The sequence below is a fragment of the Saccopteryx bilineata genome, chromosome 3, assembly GCF_036850765.1.
Source record: "Saccopteryx bilineata isolate mSacBil1 chromosome 3, mSacBil1_pri_phased_curated, whole genome shotgun sequence".
Taxonomy (NCBI): Eukaryota; Metazoa; Chordata; class Mammalia; order Chiroptera; family Emballonuridae; genus Saccopteryx; species Saccopteryx bilineata.
In genome coordinates, this window is record NC_089492.1 from 272,378,995 (window position 1) to 272,401,655 (window position 22,661).

Here is a 22,661-nt window from a genome sequence, read left to right on the forward strand (position 1 = left end):
CTTCTCATCTCTCTCTGTTCCTGTCTGTCTGTTCCTATCTATCCCTCTCTCTGACTCTCTGTCTCTGTAAAAAAACAAAACAAAACAAAAGAATAGAGTGACAAACACCCATATACTCACCATATACTGGGAACAGTTTGCTTCCTTAACTAACTATATTTTGGGCTGAATTGTTGACAAGTAAAGTATAGACACCTTGTTACTTTACCTCTAGATACTTCAGCGCAAATCTCCCCAAGTTAAAAAAGGACATTTTTGGCCCTGGCCGGTTGGCTCAGCGGTGGAGCGTCGGCCTGGCGTGCGGGGGACCCGGGTTCGGTTCCCGGCCAGGGCACATAGGAGAAGCGCCCATTTGCTTCTCCACCCCCCCTCCTCCTTCCTCTCTGTCTCTCTCTTCCCCTCCCGCAGCCAAGGCTCCATTGGAGCAAAGATGGCCCGGGCGCTGGGGATGGCTCCTTGGCCTCTGCCCCAGGCGCTAGAGTGGCTCTGGTCTTGGCAGAGCGATGCCCCGGAGGGGCAGAGCATCGCCCCCTGGTGGGCAGAGTGTCGACCCTGGTGAGTGTGCCGGGTGGATCCCGGTCGGGCGCATGCGGGTGTCTGTCTGACTGTCTCTCCCCGTTTCCAGCTTCAGAAAAAAAAAAAAGGACATTTTTTGCATAACTAGTTGTCACACCTAACAAAATTAATACTCTAATTCCTTACTATAGCTGATCCAGTCTAGCAGATGTCTAACAAGTACAGAGACTGATTCAGGAGGGAGGGGAGAGAAGCAGATGGGTGCTTCTCCTGTGTGCCCTGACTGGGAATCGAAACCAGGATGTCCATACGCCCAGTCAACACTCTATCCACTGAGTCACCAGCCAGGGCTGACATCTGTATTTTTTAAAAGCTTCTCAGGATTGGAGCACAGACAGAACTGAGAACCGCAGCTTCATATTTGAAGTTCTTTTAGGAAAGAGATGATGTCTCTTACCTGTTTTATCCTCCTTACTGCTCAGAAAGAAACCTAACAAGAACTTGGTAATTTTCAGTGTCCTTCCCTCCCCTAAATGGTCACAGCATTCTCATAATGCTAGGCTTATTCTCAACATTTTTAAAAAAATCAAATGAAAGGCGGGGAGGCAGAGAGACAGACTTCCACATGCACCCCCCGACAGGGATCCACCTGGCAACCCCCCCGTCTGGGGCTGATGCTCTGCCCATTTGCTCCATCGCTCGGCAACCGAGCAATTTTATTCTCAACTTTGTGATTAAACTCCTAAATGTTTCCCAGTTGTGCATTCCCAGTTTCAAAGTGGTGCTTGAATTTTGTTGAAGACCAGTATTTTGGGGCATTTTATGATATTTATTAATTAAAAAACAATACATTTGGCTAACACTCTTTTTTGCATAGTATCTTAGAGCTTTTGGGTTAAGGAGTGCAGGCAAAGGTTAAATGTTTCTTTCTGACAAACCTGACCTTTCTCTTATAGTTATCCATCTTGGTGCATCCAGACAAAAATCAAGATGATGCTGACAGAGCACAAAAGGCTTTTGAAGGTATTTGTAGATTTACCTGCTTCTGAATAATATTGTCGAGGTTGAGGGCAAACTATTCCTTGTCCTGGATCAAGAAAAGAATGTAGTAGTTTTGTCTTTTGGTCATGAAGAAGCTGGTTTTCAGTACAACAGTTGTCATTCCAAAGCAAAAGTGTTGCTGTTTAACAAACAGACCTTAAGTTTGCTTTGTTAAAAACTTCTGTGTGCTAACAAAGACTGTTACTACATAGGATTATTTTTTTCTCTGAACATAAAAAATAATTGGCAATGTTTTATTGCTGAATTAAACGTAGATGTGGTGTATTTAGCCTTGAGTGTATATTTAATTTTTTCTGGTGCTCTCAAGGAAAGTCATTGCTATAGTTATATGTTTTTAAAATTAGTTTAACAACAGTAAATAATTTAACAAAGTAGGGAATGCTTTTAGATGGCACAAGTCAGTTTACACTGCCTGAGTATAGTTCAGACTTGCAGAGGGTGTTTGCAGAAACAGTTAATTTCAATGTTTTGCATTAGCTGTGGACAAAGCTTACAAGTTGCTACTGGATCAGGAACAAAAGAAGAGGGCCCTGGATGTAATTCAGGCAGGAAAAGAATACGTGGAACACACTGTAAGTATTTATAGTGCTGCTGTGTTTACAGGAAGTATTAGCAAGCTGTGGGCACCTTGTAGGAGGGTGAATGTTAACATAGCAATGCCTACTGGCCTGCTTGTGACTGCCTAGGTGGTCTCCACCACTTTGCTGTAGTAGTCATGAGTAGTGTGTGCCTAAAGCTATAATTCACCCCGACTGCTCAGGATGAGGCGAGGCTAGGTCACTGCTCTGACCTCTTTTCTTACTAGTCCTGCATTATGGAGAGAGGGCTCTTGTCCGCTCTTTACATGTCACATTACCCCATTCGAGACTGGGAGAGTGAAGCAGCCATGGTGACATTTGACTTGATTTTTATGCTTGTCCCTGTAAAGGGGTTGGAACATGGGCTTAAAGTAGGCTGGCAAGGGGATATGAGTAAGTTTTTTTAAAAAGGAGGAGGGGCTCCATGTCTGTATTAACAACAGGGAAGGATTCAACTGAAATGAGTTTAGTTAGAGTCGGTGTTATTTTCTTTTTGCATTACTGAAATCTCCTGAGTGGTGGGAAATGTTAAGGTGGCTTGCTTGAGGTAAGAAAGGTCTTTGTTTTAATTTTTTACGTGCTGGGGCAAGAATCTTGAGACCATGTATAAGGGCTATTTCAATCGGCAGTGAATATGAGTGTTATCTTTGAAGAGCTTTGTAATCTAAAATAGAATTTATAACCAATAATAATAGTGACTCCAGTTTAGATCAGGAAAGTGAGTAAAAAAGATATGGGTGACCATCATTATATCCTGTGGTCATGTGTTAGAAATGGCACGTGCAGGCCCAATTCTGGGAAAAGTCAGAGAAATACCTGACAATTCATACTTGAATCGTGGTAGTTATCCCTCATCTGGATTTTGCTTGCAGGGAGCCCACCTCATTCTTTCTGACCACAAGGTGGCAGTGGGGCCTTTCTGAGCATGGAAAGCACTTTGCTTTTTGCTGGTGTACAACACTGAATGATTGTTTTAATGGAGTAGTGTCATTCTTTTGTGAATGGGTATATTTAATTTTTTTGGATCTCAATGGTAGTCAAAGTGATAACCAATTAACACCATGTGAAAATTATTGGTTTAAAGGGGTTTCACAGTGGAATGATAGAATGCAGTTGTAGAAATATCAGAAAAATAACACTTAACATTCTGTAATTTCTTCTGAAACTTGACAAATATATTTTCTTTACTGTGAACACATAACTACAAGATAAGTGAATTTATCAAAGGCTCTTTCGATCTGGCTTTTGCATTTGATGAGATTGGGTTTTAGACGAGGTTAGAGAAAGAACCCCTGGTTCCTAGTTTTCCTTGATTGCACTGCTGTTTTGGAGGGGAGGGTGCAGGAGGAGGTTCATCTTTTTTCAATGCAAACTTTTTGTTACAGTCATATTTATAGAAAAGTACATATATCGTGTATAGAGCTTAATGGATATTCTCAAAATGTGAGTGTTCATTTTTTGATGAAAATATTTTTTTTAGGTGAAAGAGAGAAAGAAACAATTAAAGAAGGAAGGAAAATCTACAAATGTGGAGGAAGATGATCCAGAGCTAGTGAGTTAAATATGGGAAAAGCCACCTTATCTGTGTGTTTGGGTTCTCTGAGGGGTGGATTAAAGAGGGGAAGTCTACAGAGTGATGCATTTTATTTTTCCTTAAAGTGTCAAATGTACATTATTTACCCCTTTAAAAAACTTACCTCTTTTTTGACATAGGGTTGTGGCCTTTTGCTTTGAGTGTGTTAGCTGGCTGGGATTTGTAGTTGTTTATTTTATGAAACACACACATGAAGTATTATCCATAGTTTCTAGTACTTTTAATTTTTTTTGAAGTTTAGGTACTTGTGAAACAAACCAAGAGCAAAATCCTAGATATTTGTGATTTTTTTCTAGTCTTTTTCAAGTATCTCACCTGTACCTAAATCAACAACAATATTATTTTTAGGGACTTACATTTATTGAATTTTTTAAAAGCATTATACTTAGTATTAAAAGAAACAGCAAACATTTTTATAACCTCATTCATTAATTTCTGTGATATTTAAATTACACAAATGTAGCAGTAATTGCAACTGGTGATAGACAGTTTTGGGAGCAATCACAAATAGTTTAAACAGTTGTCTACTAGCCAAGAATTCTCCCTGTGTTCCAGGTAATAATTTACAGAGCCATGGAGAGCATTGGATAATTCAGTGGGTTATTTTGTGGAGCTTGGTTAAGAGGGAGAGAGACTATGCTTAAAATTTTGTCTTTTTGCCTCTTCTGCCAGGAAAATTTAATTATCTTTACCTTGATTTAGGTCAATATGTAACTTATCCATATACCTATCTTGTTTTTAAAGATTTATAGATGAGAGGCTGTCTTCCTAGGGAAACTTTCTTTTTTTTTAATTTTTTTTTTTTTTTTTTGCATTTTTCTGAAGCTGGAAACAGGGAGAGACAGTCAGACAGACTCCCGCATGCGCCCGACCGGGATCCACCTGGCACGCCCACCAGGGGGCGACGCTCTGCCCATCCTGGGCGTCGCCATGTTGCGACCCTCCTGGGTGTCGCCATGTTGCGACCAGAGCCACTCTAGCGCCTGGGGCAGAGGCCACAGAGCCATCCCCAGCGCCCGGGCCATCTTTGCTCCAATGGAGCCTTGGCTGCGGGAGGGGAAGAGAGAGACAGAGAGGAAGGCGCGGCGGAGGGGTGGAGAAGCAAATGTGCACTTCTCCTGTGTGCCCTGGCCGGGAATCGAACCCGGGTCCTCCGCACGCTAGGCCGACGCTCTACCGCTGAGCCAACCGGCCAGGGCTCCTAGGGAAACTTTCTTGCAATTTCTCCTGCGTCAGTGATTTTGCTAACAGCGACTGGTCCCATCTTCTGTGTGGTAACATTTCTTGAGAACCACTAGGCCGTCCACTAGCCTGGAACCACTAGGCTGTCCGCTAGCCACCAATATTCCAGTATTTTAGTTTTTTTCTCCTCAGTTTTATTCACCCTTCCCTTTATTATTTTTAATTTTTTATTTTATTTTTTGTATTTTTCTGAAGTTGGAAATGGGGAGGCAGTCAGACAGACTCCCGCATGCGCCCAACCGGGATCCACCCAGCATGCCCACCAGGGGGCGATGCTCTGCCCATCTGGGGCATCGCTCTGTTGCAACCAGAGCCATTCTAGTGCCTGGGGCAGAGGCCACAGAGCCATCCTCAGCACCCGGGACAACTTTGCTCCAATGGAGCCTTGGCTGTGGGAAGGGAAGAGAGAGACAGAGAGGAAGGAGAGGGGGAGGGGTAGAGAAGCAGATGGGCGCTTCTCCTGTGTGCCCTGGCCGGAAATCGAACCTGGGACTCCTTCATGCCAGGCCGACGATCTACCACTGAGCCAACCGGCCAGGGCCTATTTTTAATTTTAATTTTTGGACTTTTATTTTTAGATTTTATTTGTTCATTTTTATAGAGAGAGGAGAGAGAGGAGAGGGGAGCAGGAAGCATCAACTCCCATATGTGCCTTGACCAGGCAAATGTAAGGTTTCAAACTGGTGACCTCACTGGTGACCTCAGCATTCCAGGTTCAGCAGTAGGCTTATCTGCTGTACCACCACAGGTCAGGCTCCCTTCTCTTTAATTATTCTCTTTTGTCTTTTCTGAAGACCCTTGTACAAATATTCTTTGGTTCTTCTAAGTTAAGAACTCTAACATTTTTTAGTTGTCCTTTTTTCTTTTTCTGTAATTTTTTTTTTGCTTTTATTTTTTGAGAGAGAGACAGGGAAGGAGGGTGAGAAGCATCAACTTATAGTTGCTTTCATTTTGGTTGCTCATTCATTACTTCTCACGTATACCTTGACCAGGGCCAAGCCAGTGTCCCCTTGCTCAACCCATTGGGACCTATGCTGGTGTGATCTTGGGCTTTTCCCACCCATGATTTTTGGGCTGCAGCTGGCGAGCTTTGGGATCGTATGTCCTCTGCTCAAGCCAGTTACCCCTTTTTGAGGAGATGGCACTCAGAGCCTGTGACCTCAGTGTTTCATGTTGATGCTTTTACCCACTGCGCTACCACCTGTCAGGCAGTTGTCTTTTTTTTCTGATTACAAAAGAATTCATGCTATGATAGAAAATTTGGAAAAAGCTGAAAAATATAAAATATTGAAAATCTCCTGCCTGACCAGTCGGTGGCGCAGTGGATGGAGTGTCAGACCGGGATGTGGACAACCCAGGTTTGAGACCCTGAGGTCGCCAGCTTGAGTGCGAGCTCATCTGGTTTGAGCAGGGCTTACCAGCTTGAGCCCAAGGTCACTGGCTTGAGCAAGGGGTTACTCGGTCTGCTGTGGCCCAGGGTCAGGGCACATATGAGAAAGCAATCAATGAGCAACTAGGGAACCACAACGAAAAATTGATGTTTCTCATCTCTCTCCCTTCCTGTCTGTCTGTCCCTATCTGTCCCTCTGACTCTCTGTCTCTCCCACAAAAAAAAAAAGTTAAAAAAAAAAGAAAATCTCCAGTAATTGTTCATCCATGAGAGTTTAGAGCTTTTAAAGATATTAAAATAGTCATTACAGACTCTTTACTCCTTTAATGTTTGTGCTTCTGAGGACTGAACTTTGTTAGCATTGCTTTCAATGTGGACAGGTAACAGTAGTTAAGGAAAGTGAGAAATATTGGGCTCCTTTACTTTCTTTTCTCCTTCATACATTACTCTTTGCTCCAGTGTCCCTGATTTTAGAATATAGGCATTATAAAATCTGCATGGTGGGTTATTTTTGTATTTCTTTGTATATTTAAAACTCTTTATATTTGGGAAAAATTAATGAAATTTAAATTTGTTTATTGGTTTAAGAGAGAGAGAGAGAGAAAGGAGGGGGAGAGAAACACTGATTTGTTCTTCCACTTATTTATGCATTCATTGATTGACTCCTGTATGTGCCCTGATTGGGATCGAACCCACAATCTTGGCAGATAGGGATGACACTCTAACCAACTGAGCTAGATGGCCAGGGCCTAGGCAAAAAAGTTTAAAGATAAAACTCTGTTTTCTATCTAATGTTGCTGTCAATGTATACAAGTTCAGCTACATACAAATGAGATGCAGAATGATGGTGATTTGAACAAGATAGTAATTTCTTTTTTCACCTGTAGAAAAGTCTTTGGGAAAATGGCATTAGTATGGCAGCCCTGGGCCATATATCATCTAAAGCAGGGGTCCCTAAACTACAACCCGCGGGCCACATGCGGCCCCCTGAGGCCATTTATCCAGCCCCACTGCACTTCCGGAAGGGGCACCTCTTTCATTGGTGGTCAATGAAAGGAGCACATTGACCATCTCATTAGCCAAAAGCAGGCCCATAGTTCCCATTGAAATACTGGTCAGTTTCTTGATTTATATTTACTTGTTTTTTATTTTAAATATTGTATTTGTTCCCGTTTTGTTTTTTTACTTTAAAATAAGATATGTGCAGTGTGCATAGGGATTTGTTCATAGTTTTTATTATAGTCCGGCCCTCCAACAGTCTGAGGGACAGTGAACTGGCCCCCTGTGTAAAAAGTTTGGGGACCCCTGATCTAAAGACTCTGTCTCTGCTGACTCTGCCAACGAGGATGTTGCCTCCACCCTCAGTTCAGAATAGAGGAAAAAGGCAAGAAGGGATAAGCCTGCTCCTTCTAAGAATATCCAGGAAGTTGCTGAATCACTTTTCCTAATATCCCATGGGATAAAACTGAGTTTGTTTTTTAAGATTTTATTTGTTGATTTCAGAGAGAGGAAAGAGAGAGAGAGAGAGAGAAAGGTTAGAGGGTGGGGAGAGCAGGAAGCACCAACTTAGAGTTGCTTCTTGTATGTGCCATGACCAGCAGGGTTTTGAACTGGCTACCTCAGCATTCCAGGTCAAGGATGCTTGATCCATTGTGCCACCACAGGTCAGGCCTATGGGCTAAAACTTAAGTTACACAGCCACATCTAGCTCCAAGGAAGCCTACGAAACAGGCTTTTATGTTGAGTGACCATGGGCCTTAAGGTAAGGAATTTTAGATGGAGAATAGACATTGAGATAAGGTGGCAGCAACTAGTAGCCTTGCTGTAGTCAGTTGACCGACCCTAAGACTGGGTGCTTGATAGCAACTTCATTATCTCTAGTACTTAGTTCGATGCCTGGCACAGAGTAATTATGAAATGTTTGTGAAAAGAAAAAAAAGGAGTTATTTTTGGAAGGTCTTTGAAGGAAAGGGCCCTCCAGAATCTCACGTGGTTGTGATGAGCTGGTAGAGTTGTCTTCCTTATTGTTGCTTTCCACCAGAGCGTGTTTCCCATGTGTCTTCAGAAAGTGAAAGTGGTGGAAGGATCTCATTGGTCAGTGTGTTCTTCATCTGCTGAGAGAGAATCGTTAAGTGATTCTCTGAAGAAGCCTTTTCCTTGCCGAATTCTGATCTGCTTTTGTCTTGGGCTTCATCTGAAAGTACTTGAATCAAGTTGCTGGTAAAATACTTACTGTAATTTTATTTTCTCTTGTTCTTTCTTGCAGTTCAAACAAGCAGTATACAAACAGACCATGAAACTCTTTGCTGAGCTGGAAATTAAAAGGAAGGAGAGAGAAGCCAAAGAGATGCATGAAAGGTATATATCAATGTATTCATTTAAACCATATCTAACTCCCTAGATTGACCAACATGATGCTTTGGGGATTTTCCTAATGAAGGCGTGATGTAGTATGTCATTTAAGAGATTGTCTGAAATAGTTACCTGAAACAGCCAAAGTTTTAAATCACCAGGTAAGAAATTCTGACTCTGGGAAATACTGAATAGCCCTGTCCTTAAGGAGTTTATAGTTAAGAGTGCTGTGTGTCTTCTTCCTGATTTACCGGAAGGAAACAGTTATTTAGGCCATTGTTACTGAGGGTGGAACCTTTTGTGTGACCAGTGGCTGCAGCTTTGGTGAGTGTATAGTATTATACAGTGTGATCATGTACACAGTGTTTATTGTCCTAAAGTGTGGTTTCCCTGGTTCACCAGAAATCATGAGGTTAATTTAGTTTAGGTATTTTGTGGTGTTGATTGGTGTTTAGCAATAACTAGGTTTTGCTAGTTGAGGTTGTGTGAGTGTCCTTATTTTGGGATAGGGTTTTGTGCAGAGATCCTCTTGAGTAAGAACCTCTGTTACTGTAATGGTCCATCCTACTGAAGTAGGGTGGCCTGGGTTCTTGAGATAGTTTTGTCATTGGCTGAGCCTAGAACCTCCGATTAGGGTTGGCTGGGCTTTGGTGATCTTATCTTCTGTGTATGTAATGGGAATTGACCTCTTGCCTACAGTCCCATCAGCATAGAATGAGATATTTATGAAACTACTTTGAGCCCTTTCCAAACAGCCATCTTTGTAGAACCCTAAGAAATTGATTTACTTTATACACTTGTTTCTGTGGGGAGATGCCTAAACTTGTACAATTGTTTTTTTTGTTTTTTTTTTAACTTTTTTTTTTTTTTAAAGATTTTATTTATTTATTATAGAGAGGGGGGAGAGAGAGAGAGAGAGAGAGAGAGAGAGAAGGGGGGAGGAGCAGGAAGCATCAACTCCCATATGTGCCTTGACCAGGCAAGCCCAGGGTTTTGAACTGGCAACCTCAGCGTTTCCAGGTTGACGCTTTATCCACTGCGCCACCACAGGTCAGGCGTACAATTGTTAATACAATCTCTTAAGTATTGTATAAATACTATGGTCTGGCTTTCCTCCTAGGAAGCGACAAAGGGAAGAAGAGATTGAAGCTCAAGAAAAAGCCAAACGGGAGAGGGAGTGGCAGAAAAACTTTGAGGTAAATTTCCAAGGTGGCCAGGGATTCTTATTCCAGAATAAGAAAACTTCCCAGTTTAGAAACTTGGTTCCCAGGGCATTCATTCCCAGGACTGACTGGGGCCAACAGCCAGGGAACTAGGACACTGGGAAGAGTGAGAGCTTTGGAAGGTGGGTCTTGTCCTGGCTCAGCCACCTGTGAGCTCCAGAGCCATGGCAAGGGCAGTGAGGATCGCTGAATCACCATTAGATTGTGGTAGGCACAAGCTGCCAAGTAGGCTCAGGAAAAATGGCTTGTACCTTTAATTTAGGGGCAACCATGGAGTGCTGCCCTACTTAGAAGTCTTTTAATAGAAACTGAGATTCTTATGGACCTGGTGCCCTGCCTGCGGAGAGACTTAATGAGTTTTGAACTTCACTCCTCTTTGACACCCTGGTTACATCCTTCAGATGCTCAGCTAGTATTCTGAATTGAGCAACATTTGGTCTTCTCTAACATTCAGGTCTCAGGGTAGCTATTGGCTATCCAAAGTGATGACTTTGTTTCTGTACTGCTGCATGTATGAGTAAGAAGAGGAAATGAGTAGGCCCTGGATAAGGAGGAAAAGATCCTAGTGGTCCTCTCAGCACAACTGGTGTTGGCTTTGAGCCTCTATCTGAGTCTTGGTGGGGAGTAGGGAAGGTGCAGTGGAAAGAGTGGCTGTGCCATTGGCTAGCCACATGGCTTTGAGAAAATGATTTAACATCTCTGAGCCTTGATGATGTCGTTTGTGAAATGCTGGTGGCACTACGCACACCACGTCAGCTTTTTGTGAAGAAAGAACACAGCTAAATGTCTAGCCAGAGGTCCCCAGCAAATGGCCTCATTGTCGAGATGAGTATCATTCATTTTGTTTTCCTCTTCTAACCTGTGGGTGGCTGATCCTGCCTTCTAGGGGTGGAATGCGACTTCCCTGGGCCTGTGAAAGTGGGAGAAAAGCTCTGCTCTGTGTTATTCTGGATTGTTCCAGATGGCTGAGCGAGGTCACGGGGGGATGGCAGAGTAGGTTCAGGCCCTTCCTCTTATTAACTAGTTTCCTCACCTCAAACCTCTTGTATTTAGGAAAGTCGAGATGGTCGTGTGGACAGCTGGCGAAACTTCCAAGCAAATACAAAGGGCAAGAAAGAGAAGAAGAATCGGACCTTCCTGAGACCACCAAAAGTAAAAATGGAGCAGCGTGAGTGACCACCTAGGGTCACGGCCAGAGAACCTTTCCCTAATTCCCCTCCTGCTTTGAAGGACTCATTCTTTCCTCCCATTTCCACCCTTACATAGAATAGTATTTGCTTTTTAGTCCTTTTTTTCCCCCCAATACAATTTAATATCAATCAGAGTAATTCTTTTGTACATTGAAGTAAGGGGCTTGGTTTAAAAAGAAACCTTCCCCACCCGTGACCCCTAAGCCTACCAAGATTGGAAGGTGCCACCATTGGTGCTGCCTTCTCTTCTCTCAGCCTGTAACTTAATGTTTTGTACTTCATGAACTGTCATGGTTAGAGACTTCGTGTATAGTTTATGGGAATCATCCAATTAAACATATTGCTTAAAATGGTGTTGCTGTGACTTCAGAAACAAGCCTGCGCTACCTTGGGGAGCCCCTTTGTTTCATTGTCTTGCTTCTGGGTGTGGCATCCTTCGAATCCCCAGATCAGACAGGGGAGGCAGGGGGCACACACAGCAATCGCTCCATACCTCGACATCCCGTGGTGTTTGGCATGTGCTCTCCCATCTGACTGACCAATCCGCGTGGCAAGAAGCTCCGAGCAACCCAAGCCTGTCCACTTTCCAAACAGCTAGCTGTCCTCCACCCAGCACTATGTGTCCTAGCCTGTCTGCATTCATTAGTGGCGATATTCTGTATGTGTAATAAATTTTTATACCCTAACCATTGATGTAGTCTTCTTCAGGTATTATTCCAAGATGGGTACCTGTCTGGGTTGGTCCAACCTGGAAATACTTTGGAGTTATGGCTGCTTGCCACTTATTTGCCAAATCTTAGTTTTGTTTGTTTTTAAATTTATTTATTGATTTTAGAGAGGGAAAAAGAGGAAGCAAGATTATAGTTGCTTCACTTTAGTTGTTCATTGATGGCTTTTCATATGTGCCTGAACTGGGCAAGCCCAGGGTTTCATACTGGTGACTTTAGCATTCTAGGTCAACACTTTATCCACTGTGCCACCACAGGTCAGGCCTAAACCTTAATTTATTTTATTTTTATTTTATTTTTTTTGTGACCTTGGGTCCAAGCTGGTGAGCCTTGCTCAAACCAGATGAGCCCGCGCTCAAGCTGGTGACCTTGGGGTTTCAAACCCAGGTCCTTTGCATCTCAGTCCGATGCTCTGTTCACTGTGCCTCTGCCTAGTCAGGCTATTTTTTAAAATAGATTTTTAGAGAGAGAGACATCACTTTGTTATTCCATTTATTTATGCATTTATTGGTTGATTATACATGCCCTGACCAGAGATGGAACCTGTAACGTTGGCATACAGGACGACACTCTAACCAACTGAGCTACCTGGCCAGGGCCCTAAACTTATTTGTCTGCACAGTGGGAATATAGATTACGGTGCCAGTTTTTAGGGAGGATTAGCTATGGCATACATAAGGTAGCTTCACAGTGCTCCGTGGCTATTGCCAATATTCTTTCTGTGTTAAATGAAAATGCTGATCATTTTGAGAATTAAATGCATAATGTATGAAAACACACAGCTTATTGTACATACTCAAGTGTCCTGGCTGAGAGAGACAGGATTGGATCAGCTCTTGGCAGAGATACATGAGGTGAGAAATGCAGAGATGACACCTAAAATGTGGGTGACCTGAAATTAGACTTTATAGTGTTAGCGGATGAGACAAGGCACAATGTCTTGTAGTATCAAGAGGTACTGCAATTTGATATGCTTCCCTATGGGAGGGGGCAGAAGCTCTGGTGTCGGACTGTCCTTCCAAGTGCAGCAGAGCGCAGCCCCACTACTGATGAATTAGAGCATGGAGGTAGGGGGGTGGTGGTTAAAACTGGACCGAGGCAGAGAGACGGAACTGGTGTCACCCTGCGGAGTGATACATGTCATGAGGTAATCCAACTGTTTTTTTTCTTAGCCAGAGAGGGACAGGGACAGACAGACAGGGAGAGATGAGAAGCATCAACTCATAGTTGTGTCATTTTAGCTGTTCATTGATTGCTTCTCATGTGCTTTGACTGGGTGGCTGCAGCTGAGCCAGTGACCCCTTGCTCAAGCCAGTGACCATGGGCTTCAAGCCAGGAACCTAGGAACCTTTGGGCTCAAGCCAGCAACCATGGGGTCATGTTTAGGATCCCATGCTAAAGCCGGTGACCCCACGCTCAAGCGGAAAACCTGTGCTCAAACCAGATGAGCTTGCACTGAAGCCAGCACCCTCAGTATTTTGAACCCGGGTCCTCAGTGTCCCAGGTTAATGCTCTATCCACTGTGCCACCACCTGATCAGGCTCCAGACTGTTCTGTCGGGAGCACCAGCTATCCTAGTGAGGCAAGGGGATACCCACCTCACTCCAGCATGTGTGTGTATTACACACCATCTGTCCTTAGAGATTATGTGGTGGTCATGATTCAATTGTAAGCTTGTGAGAGCCAGGCCCAGACTTTGTCCTCAGGAGGTTGTACCAGCAATCAGCTATGGTATGCTTATTCATTCAACAAGTGTACTGGTTTAGGAATAAAATGGTGAATACTTTGGGGCCCCTGCTGCTTACCTCACAGTCTGCTGAGTACACAGTTCATGGACAGGTACAGAGATCCTAAAAGTCACCATGTGCTCATTGCTCTGAGGAGAGGGCCTTTGATCCCATTCTTAGCAGTTAGGGGATGTTTTCTGGAGGAAGTGACCTTTTTAAAGTTGGAACCCAGAAGCCAATGCATCAGTTAGGAATGTTTACAGCTACAAGGAATACTTGCTCTCACAAGAAGTCTCGTGGCAGGCACTTCCAGGTATTTTTTCATGGGCTCAACAGTACCACCAGGGAACCAGGCTCTTCCTGTGCTTCCCCTCCGTCCCCTCTGGAGGGCTTGTCTCATAGTCACGTAATTCCATAGCAGGTTGTGGCAGCACCACACACGGTACCAATTGCCAGGCAGAGAAAATTCATCTGGAAGGCCAAATTGTCCCTCAAAGACATCACTGGGAAAAAAAAAAACAAACACATCACTGGCCAGAAATGGTCACATGGCTACCTCTAATGGTAAATTTGGGAAAACTGAAGGAGAATAAGGAGAATGGGCAGGCCATAGACCAGGACTTGTCCCTGCGGCTGAGCATCTACTGTTTCCACTTAAGTTTTGTTGGCATGAAGGAAGACAGGGGGATTGACTCCTGGGTTCGACTAAGTATGTGGGTAGAACTTGAGGGAAGGATGTTTCAGTCAGAGGGAACAGCAAGTGCAAAGACCCAGAGGTTAGCCCATTAGCAGAACTGAACTGAACGTCCTTTGTCTTGCCTAGAGCAGAGAAGCTAGTGAAATGAGACCAGGGAGATCAGAAGGTTATTTTAAGGAACTTGGGTTTCAGCCATGACATCCTATTTTCCCAGCTAGATCAAAGTCTTCCCATTTCCCTTCTGGCACCTTTTAGCTGCAGACCCGCTCAGAAGATTTAGCAGTGGCCCCAGCCTATTATCTACCCTGCTCAGGGCAATGCTTTCGGTGATGACTTGGGAGAAGGGTGTGCATTGGGCTTGGAATTGACAGAGCATTAGTCAAGGTGCCTCTGGGGTGGGGTTATCACTGCAGTAATTTCTCCAGTCCTTCATCTGTGAGTAGGTTAAGGGGCTTTTTGGGCAGGAAAGGCTTGCTGGAGGAGTGCCAGGGCCCAGAGAGACTGAAAGGCTGGGTGAGCCACTTGACTCTTCTTCCTGTGGTTTGTTATGAATAATGGAGCAGAGGGCCTGCGCGCGTGCACGCACACGCACGCACGCACATAAACGCACACACACACACAAACACACCTGCCACTTCCTATTAGGCACCCAACTGCTGCCTGTGGGAATAGGTAGGGTTAGAATCCTGGCATTTGGCCTAGAGACTTCAATGCTGAGCCTCTGCTTCCTATGTAAAGTGGGACTTAGCCACCTAAAGCATGTCATTGCCTTTGGCAATCAAGTCACCTGAACTTCCACCCTCAACTTCCCACCCCTTGGCTGTGGTTTCTCAGCAGCGGCCTCGGGCAGCCCCAGCCACACCTTCTGGCCCCTCTGGTTTCCTTGAAGCCTCCATGGACGTGGGAGTGTGTGGGAGGCTGCAGATGAGTCTGGGCCTGCCTGAGGGTGGAACCTCGGGGAAGCAGGATTTGCCCTTGTCCAAAGTTTCCTGTCCCTCCGCCCGAGCCCCCATGGCCATCATAGCACTTAGGTTCATCGCCCCCCTGCTGGAGGCTATTAAGCGCTTCTCGCCAGGGAAACTGGGAATTGTGGGGATTTCTGGTTCTGGGTATTGTGGACCGGTCACAGAATGGGCTTGGAGCTACTTTTCTCAGAATCTGCTCTGCCACCTACTACCTTGGTAATCCTGGCGAGTCACTTCCCCTCTCTGGACTTTAGCTTCCTCCTCTTTGGTAAAACAAGGATAAAAAAACCTTACTCATTCTTGTTCCATGAACACTAGTGAAATTCTGTTGATTGTGGAAAGAATAAACCTTGGAAATGGAGGATATAGGCTGTGTCTGAGGTCAGATAGACTGAAGTCTTGAAACTTCTGGGAACCTCAGTTTCCTTACATTTTTGCCCTGTGTATAGAGATCAGGAAACCAGGTGCCTGGCACAGCAGGGTGCTCAGTGAAGACTGCTCCCTGCCCCCCCCCCCTCCAGCCTGGTGGTCCCAGTTCCAAGAATTGGGTGAAAGAGCAGAGGATTGAAGACACCTGGGAAACTTGTTAAAAAGACATTCTCCGCTGTCCCTGAAGATTCAGACCCAGGGTTCAGGGTGGGGTGCATGTGGTGGGGAGATGGCTGGAATGTTAACAAGCTCCCAGGTTAACTCAGCCAGCACTGGAACACCAGGCAGGAAGAGCCAGTCCTCCATGAGGCAGGGGGTGACTAGAGCTTGGGACTCTGTCAGAGGTGCCAATATCCTCACTCCATACCTTGTGACTCAGTGGGCAGCCCTTATTTAGGGTTGGGGGTGGGGGGTAGGTAAGCATAGCTAGAAAGAGCCCTCAGGTAATTGAACTCTCCTTCCCCAGTCCCTGACTTCCTCTAGAGTCCCTCCAAGCCTGCTATGCAGTTTGGGCCACCTACCTTGGTGCTTGTTAAAAATTCATTTAGGGCCTGGCCAGTTGGCTCAGTGGTAGATCGTCGGCCCAGGGTTTGGATGTCTTGGGTTCAATTCCCAGTCAGGGCACACAAAAGAAACAACCACCTGCTTCTCTTCCCCTCCCTCTTCCCCTTCTCTCCCTCTTCCCCTCCCACAGGCAGTGGCTCACTTTGAGCGTTGGTCCCAGACAGCGGTTGCTGAGTGGATCCTGGCTGGGGCTTATGCGGGAGTCTATCTCACTGTCTCCCCTCCTCTCACTTAAAAAAAAATCATTTAATTTGTGGCCGCACCACCAGCACTGCTGGATCAGAATCTCTCGGCACAGAATCTGAGAAACTCCTTTTTTTAAACCTTCATTTTGACACATTCTCCAACTGATGTGGATAAAGGATTTGATACCCCAATTCTAGGACACTAGGCAGGAGCTTGGGTAAATAAAGTGATTTTCATTTACTGAGTTTCTAACACAAGGTATAATAATGTAGGGAGTATGTGTTGCTGTTACCGACCCAGGAACCTGAGGCTAGAGAGGCTCAATGGAGGGCTCAAATTAAAGACCGGAGACAGCAAACTTCAGTCCAGTGGATTCTTTTTTTTTTTTTTAATTTTTCTGAAGTTGGAAACAGGGAGGCAGTCAGACAGACTCCCGCATGCGCCCAACCGGGATCCACCCGGCATGCCCATCTGGGGCGTTGCTCTGTCACAACCAGAGCCATTCTAGCACCTGAGGCAGAGGCCATGGAGCCATCCTCAGCGCCCAGGCCAACTTTGCTCCAATGGAGCCTTGGCTGTGGGAGGGGAAGAGAGAGACAGAGAGGAAGGAGAGGGGGAGGGCTGGAGAAGCAGATGGGCGCTTCTCCTCTGTGCCCTGGCTGGGAATGAACCCGGGACTTCTGCACGCCAAGCCGATGCTCTACCACTGAGCCAACTGGCCAGGGCTTAGTGGATTCTTAGAGCTGGTATTTTAGAATGTCCACCTATGCCATAGCTTCGTTTGCTTTCCTCTGTGGCCTAACACCTTTGCTTCCTGTTAAGCCCAATCAAGTCTGTGGTGGGGGTGAGTTGGAGGTAGAGACAAGGAGTAACTTTCAGTGCAGAATACTCGAAGTTGGAGTTCCAGGTACAGTCCTAGGCTTTGGACTGAACTATTGTCCTTTGCTTTGCTCAGACAGTGGATTTCCTCAGAACAAGGATTTCTCTTCTTCAGACTGAGGGTTCAGAGCAGGGATAGTTGTGTCTCCCCCTTGGATGAGGCGGCTTCCGAAGGCAGGATTTTCTGTTTACCAGCAGAATGGGCATCCTTGCAGGCAGGGCTGTCTCTTCCTTGGATGAGGGCCCTGTGGGCAGGTTATGTCACTATGTCAGACCCAATGGATGGTGGCCTCCTGTGTGCAAGATTGGCTGTGTGTCCCTTCACACAGGGTAACTTCCCTTTTTTTTGAGAGAGAGAGAGAAAGAAAGAAAGAGAAGCATCGACTTGTTGCTCCATTTAGTTGTGTATTGATAGCTTTTCATACGTGACTTAAAGATCAAACCAGAGACGTTGCGCTCGAGTCAGCAACCCTGGGATTGAGTTGGTGACCCCATGCTTGAGCCGATGACCCCGGGGTCCAATTGAGGACCCCATGCTTGAGCCAGTGACCCCGTGCTCGGGTTTCACACCAGCAACCTCTAGTTTTGAACCAGCGACTTCAGTGCTCTGGGTTGAGGCTCTATCCACTGTACCATCACTGGTCAGGCCATACAGGGATAACTTCTAACTGCAGCTTTGGGCTTTTTTCATCAGCTGAGGGCTCACTGTAGATAGATGTAACTGTGTCCATTGAAACTTGAGCTCCTGAGGACAGGGCTGTGTTCTCCCTCAGACTAGGGGCTCCTAAGGACAAGGCTGGGACCTTCCCTAGGTCACAATCCATCTTCCCCTCAAGCGACCCAGTTTCTCCCTCCTCTGTTAGCCCAGGCCCAGCCTTTCCTTCTAGAGAGGCTACTCATTGGATGGGACCAGCCTTGTGTTGTTGGCTGAGCAGAAATAGACTCCCTGGCTGGATTCCTGGTAACCTTGATATTGAGGCCCCATTCAAGGAGCTGGCTTCTTGGACTCATGCTCTGATCATCTGGCAGAGCCAGCAGGCAGGCGTCCCCTAATTCTTTATCTTGCCGCTGCTGAACTGGGATTGGAGCATAGAGGAATGTGAGTCACACACCTAGGTCTGGGCCTGCCGTCTCTCTCCTCCTCATTCCCTGCCCAGCTTCCTGAGCTCCCTGAGACGCCTTCCAGGGAACATGCTCTCAGCGGCTCCCAACATATCCACAGCTTCTTTTTGTCACCTTCTAGACCACTGTCCCTGCTGTCCCTCAGGTAAGAGGCTGGTGGCCTGGGTGAGGGTCAGGATTGGCTGCTTTGTCTAGCTGCCCCTCAGAATCCTTGAGGCTAGACAGGCTCTAGAGGGGTCTGAAGAGCCGGGTTATATCTGACTTAGCTGTCATCAGTAACCATTCACGGGCACACAATCCCCCTTTGTCACTAACAGACACAGCACACACCCTTTCACCTGTTATAAACATTTAGCATACACACCACCAACAGATAGAACATTCCCTCATATCACACAAAATACATCCTTGTCACCTACAGACATAATTCTTGGCCCTTCACAAACACGCAATACCCACCAACTCTAACATCCATGGATACAACCCATGACCCTACACTACAGGTAATGTATAAACTGTCACAACTAACACAATCCCCTCATGTTATGTATATCATACTGACAGGATGAAATATATGTCCTAGAAGACACACAACATGTGCAACAGTAGTGATAGACACAGCGAGCCATGGAAGGCCTTCCATTCACTGCAAACAAATCTACTCCACACAGACACACGCATGTGCGTGCACACACACACACACACACACACACACACACACACCTATGCAACCATCTGTACACAGCACAGAAACTCCCCTCACCCCCAAACAGGTCCCCAAGATCCTGGGGTGCTACTGCTTAGCTGGGGCAGGGGATAGGCAGGGGCGGGGTCCAGTTAGCAACACCATCCCCACTTCTCACAGCCCTCCCCTGCCCTGGCCTGCTTGTGCATTGTGGGGCAGCCCGGAGCAGAGCCAGGGCTCCTGACCACATCACAGAGCATGATAGGAGGGTCTCCATGCTGCTTCCTATGCCCTGGGACTAAGCACAAGCTGTTACTGTAAAAAGCTTACTAGCATTTATCATATGCCTACTGTGGGTCAGACATGCTTAAGGCTTTTGTAAGTATTATCTTATTTAATTATACAGTATTTTTATGAAGTAGATACTCAGCCTTATCTAATAGCTGTGTTTCCATAGAGGCTGAGAGAGGTTGGAAACCTGCCCAATATGCCAGCAGTGAGATTTAGACATAGGTAAGCGCGACACCAGAGTCCACCTCTTTATTTCTTTATTTATTTTAAAGATTTTATTGATTTTACAGAGGGGTGGGGCAGCAAGAAGTATCAGTCACTGTTGCTTCACTTTAGTTCATTGCTTGCTTGTTGCTTGTGTATGTGCCTTGATCGGACAAGCCCAGGTTGACACTCTACCCACTGTGCCACCACAGGCCAGACCACCTCTTTTTTATTTATTAATTTTTTTGTTTGCTTTTACTTTTTAGAGGTAACAAATGTGCAGACTAAAAGTTCAATAGCTATAAAAAAATACACAATGAAAAGACGCCCTTTGATCCTGTTCGCCAGCCACCCAATTCGCTCTCTGGAGGAAACCCGATTTACCTGTCGGAGACCTCCCTTTTAACAACGGTGCTAGGGTGCTCTGGTGGAAGGGTTCCAAGAGCAGAGCCAGTCTCTGAGGCTTTCCCGTGCCCCCCCCCCCCCCCCCCCCCGTGCCTAGGTACACAGGCAGCTGCCTCCGTTTGCCCCAGGGTTCCTTCCAACCTAAGTCCTAAGTCCTCTCCTGTCCGAAGCCCTCAGCCTTTGAGTCCCCTGGACTTGGGTCTCCCTCCCTTATCTGAACACCCCTTATCTGAGCCCTGAGAGCTGTGGCCACACCCTGAGGCTTCCTTTCAAGCTCCAGCACACAATGACAAGATCCCTGTGTCAGCTGGGGCTTCTCCCCCAAGCACTGCTCACTTTACTGTAGAACATGTGCTCAGGCTGGACAGGGAGAGAGCACGTGAGACTCAGCCTGAGCCAGAGGAAGGAGAGGCTGAGAGAGAAGAGGGAGAGGAGAGAGGAGACCGAGGACTAGCTGCTAGACACAATCCTTCACAGACCTAATCTCATCGTGAGGTGGGGCTGCCATCCCCACTTTACAGGTGACAAATCTGAGGTTCCAAGGGTCCAGCTGTCAAGTGGCAGAGTTAGGATTCAACAACCCCCAAAGTTTGAGAGAGGATGAGTAAATGACAGAAGGAAAGAGAGAGAGTGAGTGAGAGAGGGTCAGAGAGAGAAACAGCTGATGACATTGAGAATGAATTGAGGATTCAAGGTTGTCAAGTATCTGGGATGGCCACCTAAGAAAGGGGTCTCAGATTTTGTAGCAATCCCCCTCTTCCAGTGTCTCTTTCTTTATTTTGTCCATTTGTACCATTTGTCTACCCCATGGGTCGGGAACATATGGCTCGCGAGCCAGATGTGGCTCTTTTGATGGCTGCATCTGGCTCGCAGACAAATATTTAATAAAAAAATAATAATGTTAAAAATATAAAACATTCTCATGTATTACAATTCATTCATTTCCTACTGCTCATGTTCATGGTTGCGGGTGGCTGGAGCCAATCACAGCTATTCTCCGGGACAACATCAAATTTTTATTGGATAATGCCTAATGTACATGGGTCGTTGTATGGCTCTCACGGAATTACATTTTAAAATATGTGGCATTTATGGCTCTCTCAGCCAAAAAGTTTCCCGACCCCTGGTCTACCCTATGCTTATACCATCCTGCCTTAATTACTGTAATTTATAACATCTTAGTACATAATGTGGCATGTTTTTTTACTTCTTTTTTTTTTTTTTTTGTATTTTTCTGAAGCTGGAAACGAGGAGAGACAGTCAGACAGACTCCTGCATGCGCACGACTGGGATCCACCCGGCACGCCCACCAAGGGGCGACGCTCTGCCCACCAGGGGGTGATGCTCTGCCCCTCCGGGACCACTCTAGTGCCTGGGGCAGAGGCCAAGGAGCCATCCCCAGCGCCCGGGCCATCTTTGCTCCAATGGAGCCTCGGCTGCGGGAGGGGAAGAGAGAGACAGAGAGGAAGGAGAAGGGTAGGGGTGGAGAAGCAGATGGGCGCTTCTCCTGTGTGCCCTGACCGGCAATCGAACCCAGGACTTTTGCACGCCAGGCCGATGCTCTACCACTGAGCCAACCGGCCAGGGCTGTTTTTTGACTTCTTATTCTCCAAATAGTCTTGGCTAATTCTAGACTCATGTTTACACACATATGCACGTGCACGTGTACACACACACACACACACACACACAAATGCCTGTATACCCACTGACAAGTTAAATAGAATATTGTAGCTCTAATAGGAAGCTCCTGTGTACCTCACTAATTCTGCCACTCCCCAGAGGTAGTCACATGCTGAATGTATTGTATTTTTATATATTGATGCATATGTATTGTGTCCACAACAGTAATAATGTCTTAAAGTTTTAAAATAGTATCACACTGTATTTGTCCTTCTGCACTTTGCTTTTTTAGTTTAGCATTGTGTTTATTGTCCATGTTATTGCATGTGGCTCTGTTCATTCTAACATATTTGCAGAATTACATTGTAGAAGCATACAAATACATATTAATATTGCCAGTGAATGTAGGAAAGACGTGCTTATTTTCTTTTTCTTTTCTTTTTTTTGGATGTGCTTATTTTCAACTTTATTTTGAAATTAATTTCCAAAATGACGGTGCCATTTGCACTCTCCTCTTAGCAGTGTTATGAGAGTTTCCATTGTTCTACATCCTCTCCAATACTTAAAATTGGCAGACTTTAATTTTTTCCAGTCTGGCGGTTGCTTGTTTTAATACTAACTGATTGCCTGAAACATTGATCATATTTTTATTTTTTTTAGTCTTCAGGCTTTTTCTTCTGTGACTTGCCTACTCTTTCCTTGACCTATTTTTTTAAAAAAATTAGGCTGTCTTTAAGTTATTATTTTGTAGATATTTATATCATTCAAATTATGCCTGAAAATTCTTCGATGCATGTGTTACAAATATCTTCTCCTGGTCTGTGACTTGCCTCTTCACTATTTTTGTAGTATATATTTTTTTAGATTTTATTTATTGATTTTAGAGGGAGGAGAGAGGGAGAGAGAAGGGGAAACAGGAAGCATTAACTCCTAGTAGTTGCTTCTTGTATGTGCCTTGACCAGGCAAGTCCAGAGTTTCAAACTAGAGACCTCAGCATTCCAGGTAGAT

At 45.4% G+C, this 22,661-nt stretch overlaps 2 protein-coding genes across 6 annotated transcripts in view; both read left to right on the top strand.

The window, feature by feature from the left end:
* The window catches only part of DNAJC8 (DnaJ heat shock protein family (Hsp40) member C8), a 31,717-nt gene extending 19,884 nt beyond the window's left edge, over positions 1–11,833 (top strand). The window contains exons 4-9 of the mRNA XM_066269901.1: positions 1,473–1,539; positions 2,056–2,150; positions 3,637–3,708; positions 8,649–8,740; positions 9,855–9,930; positions 11,011–11,833. Coding sequence (XP_066125998.1) covers positions 1,473–1,539; positions 2,056–2,150; positions 3,637–3,708; positions 8,649–8,740; positions 9,855–9,930; positions 11,011–11,133 — 525 coding nt within the window. The 3' untranslated portion in view covers positions 11,134–11,833. The remainder of the gene's footprint in view (positions 1–1,472; positions 1,540–2,055; positions 2,151–3,636; positions 3,709–8,648; positions 8,741–9,854; positions 9,931–11,010) is intronic.
* Positions 11,834–18,477: 6,644 nt separating this feature from the next.
* Positions 18,478–22,661, top strand: part of PTAFR (platelet activating factor receptor) — a 37,527-nt gene continuing 33,343 nt past the window's right edge. For 3 of the 5 annotated variants that reach the window (XM_066269922.1, XM_066269926.1, XM_066269925.1), the window contains exons 1-2: positions 18,478–18,589; positions 19,587–19,642. Coding sequence is in view for 1 of the 5 variants with exons in the window: in XM_066269921.1 (XP_066126018.1) it covers positions 18,514–18,589 (76 nt within the window). In the remaining 4 variants the exon portion in view is untranslated. The remainder of the gene's footprint in view (positions 18,590–19,586; positions 19,643–22,661) is intronic. The other 2 variants (XM_066269921.1, XM_066269923.1) reach the window with 2 other exon arrangements.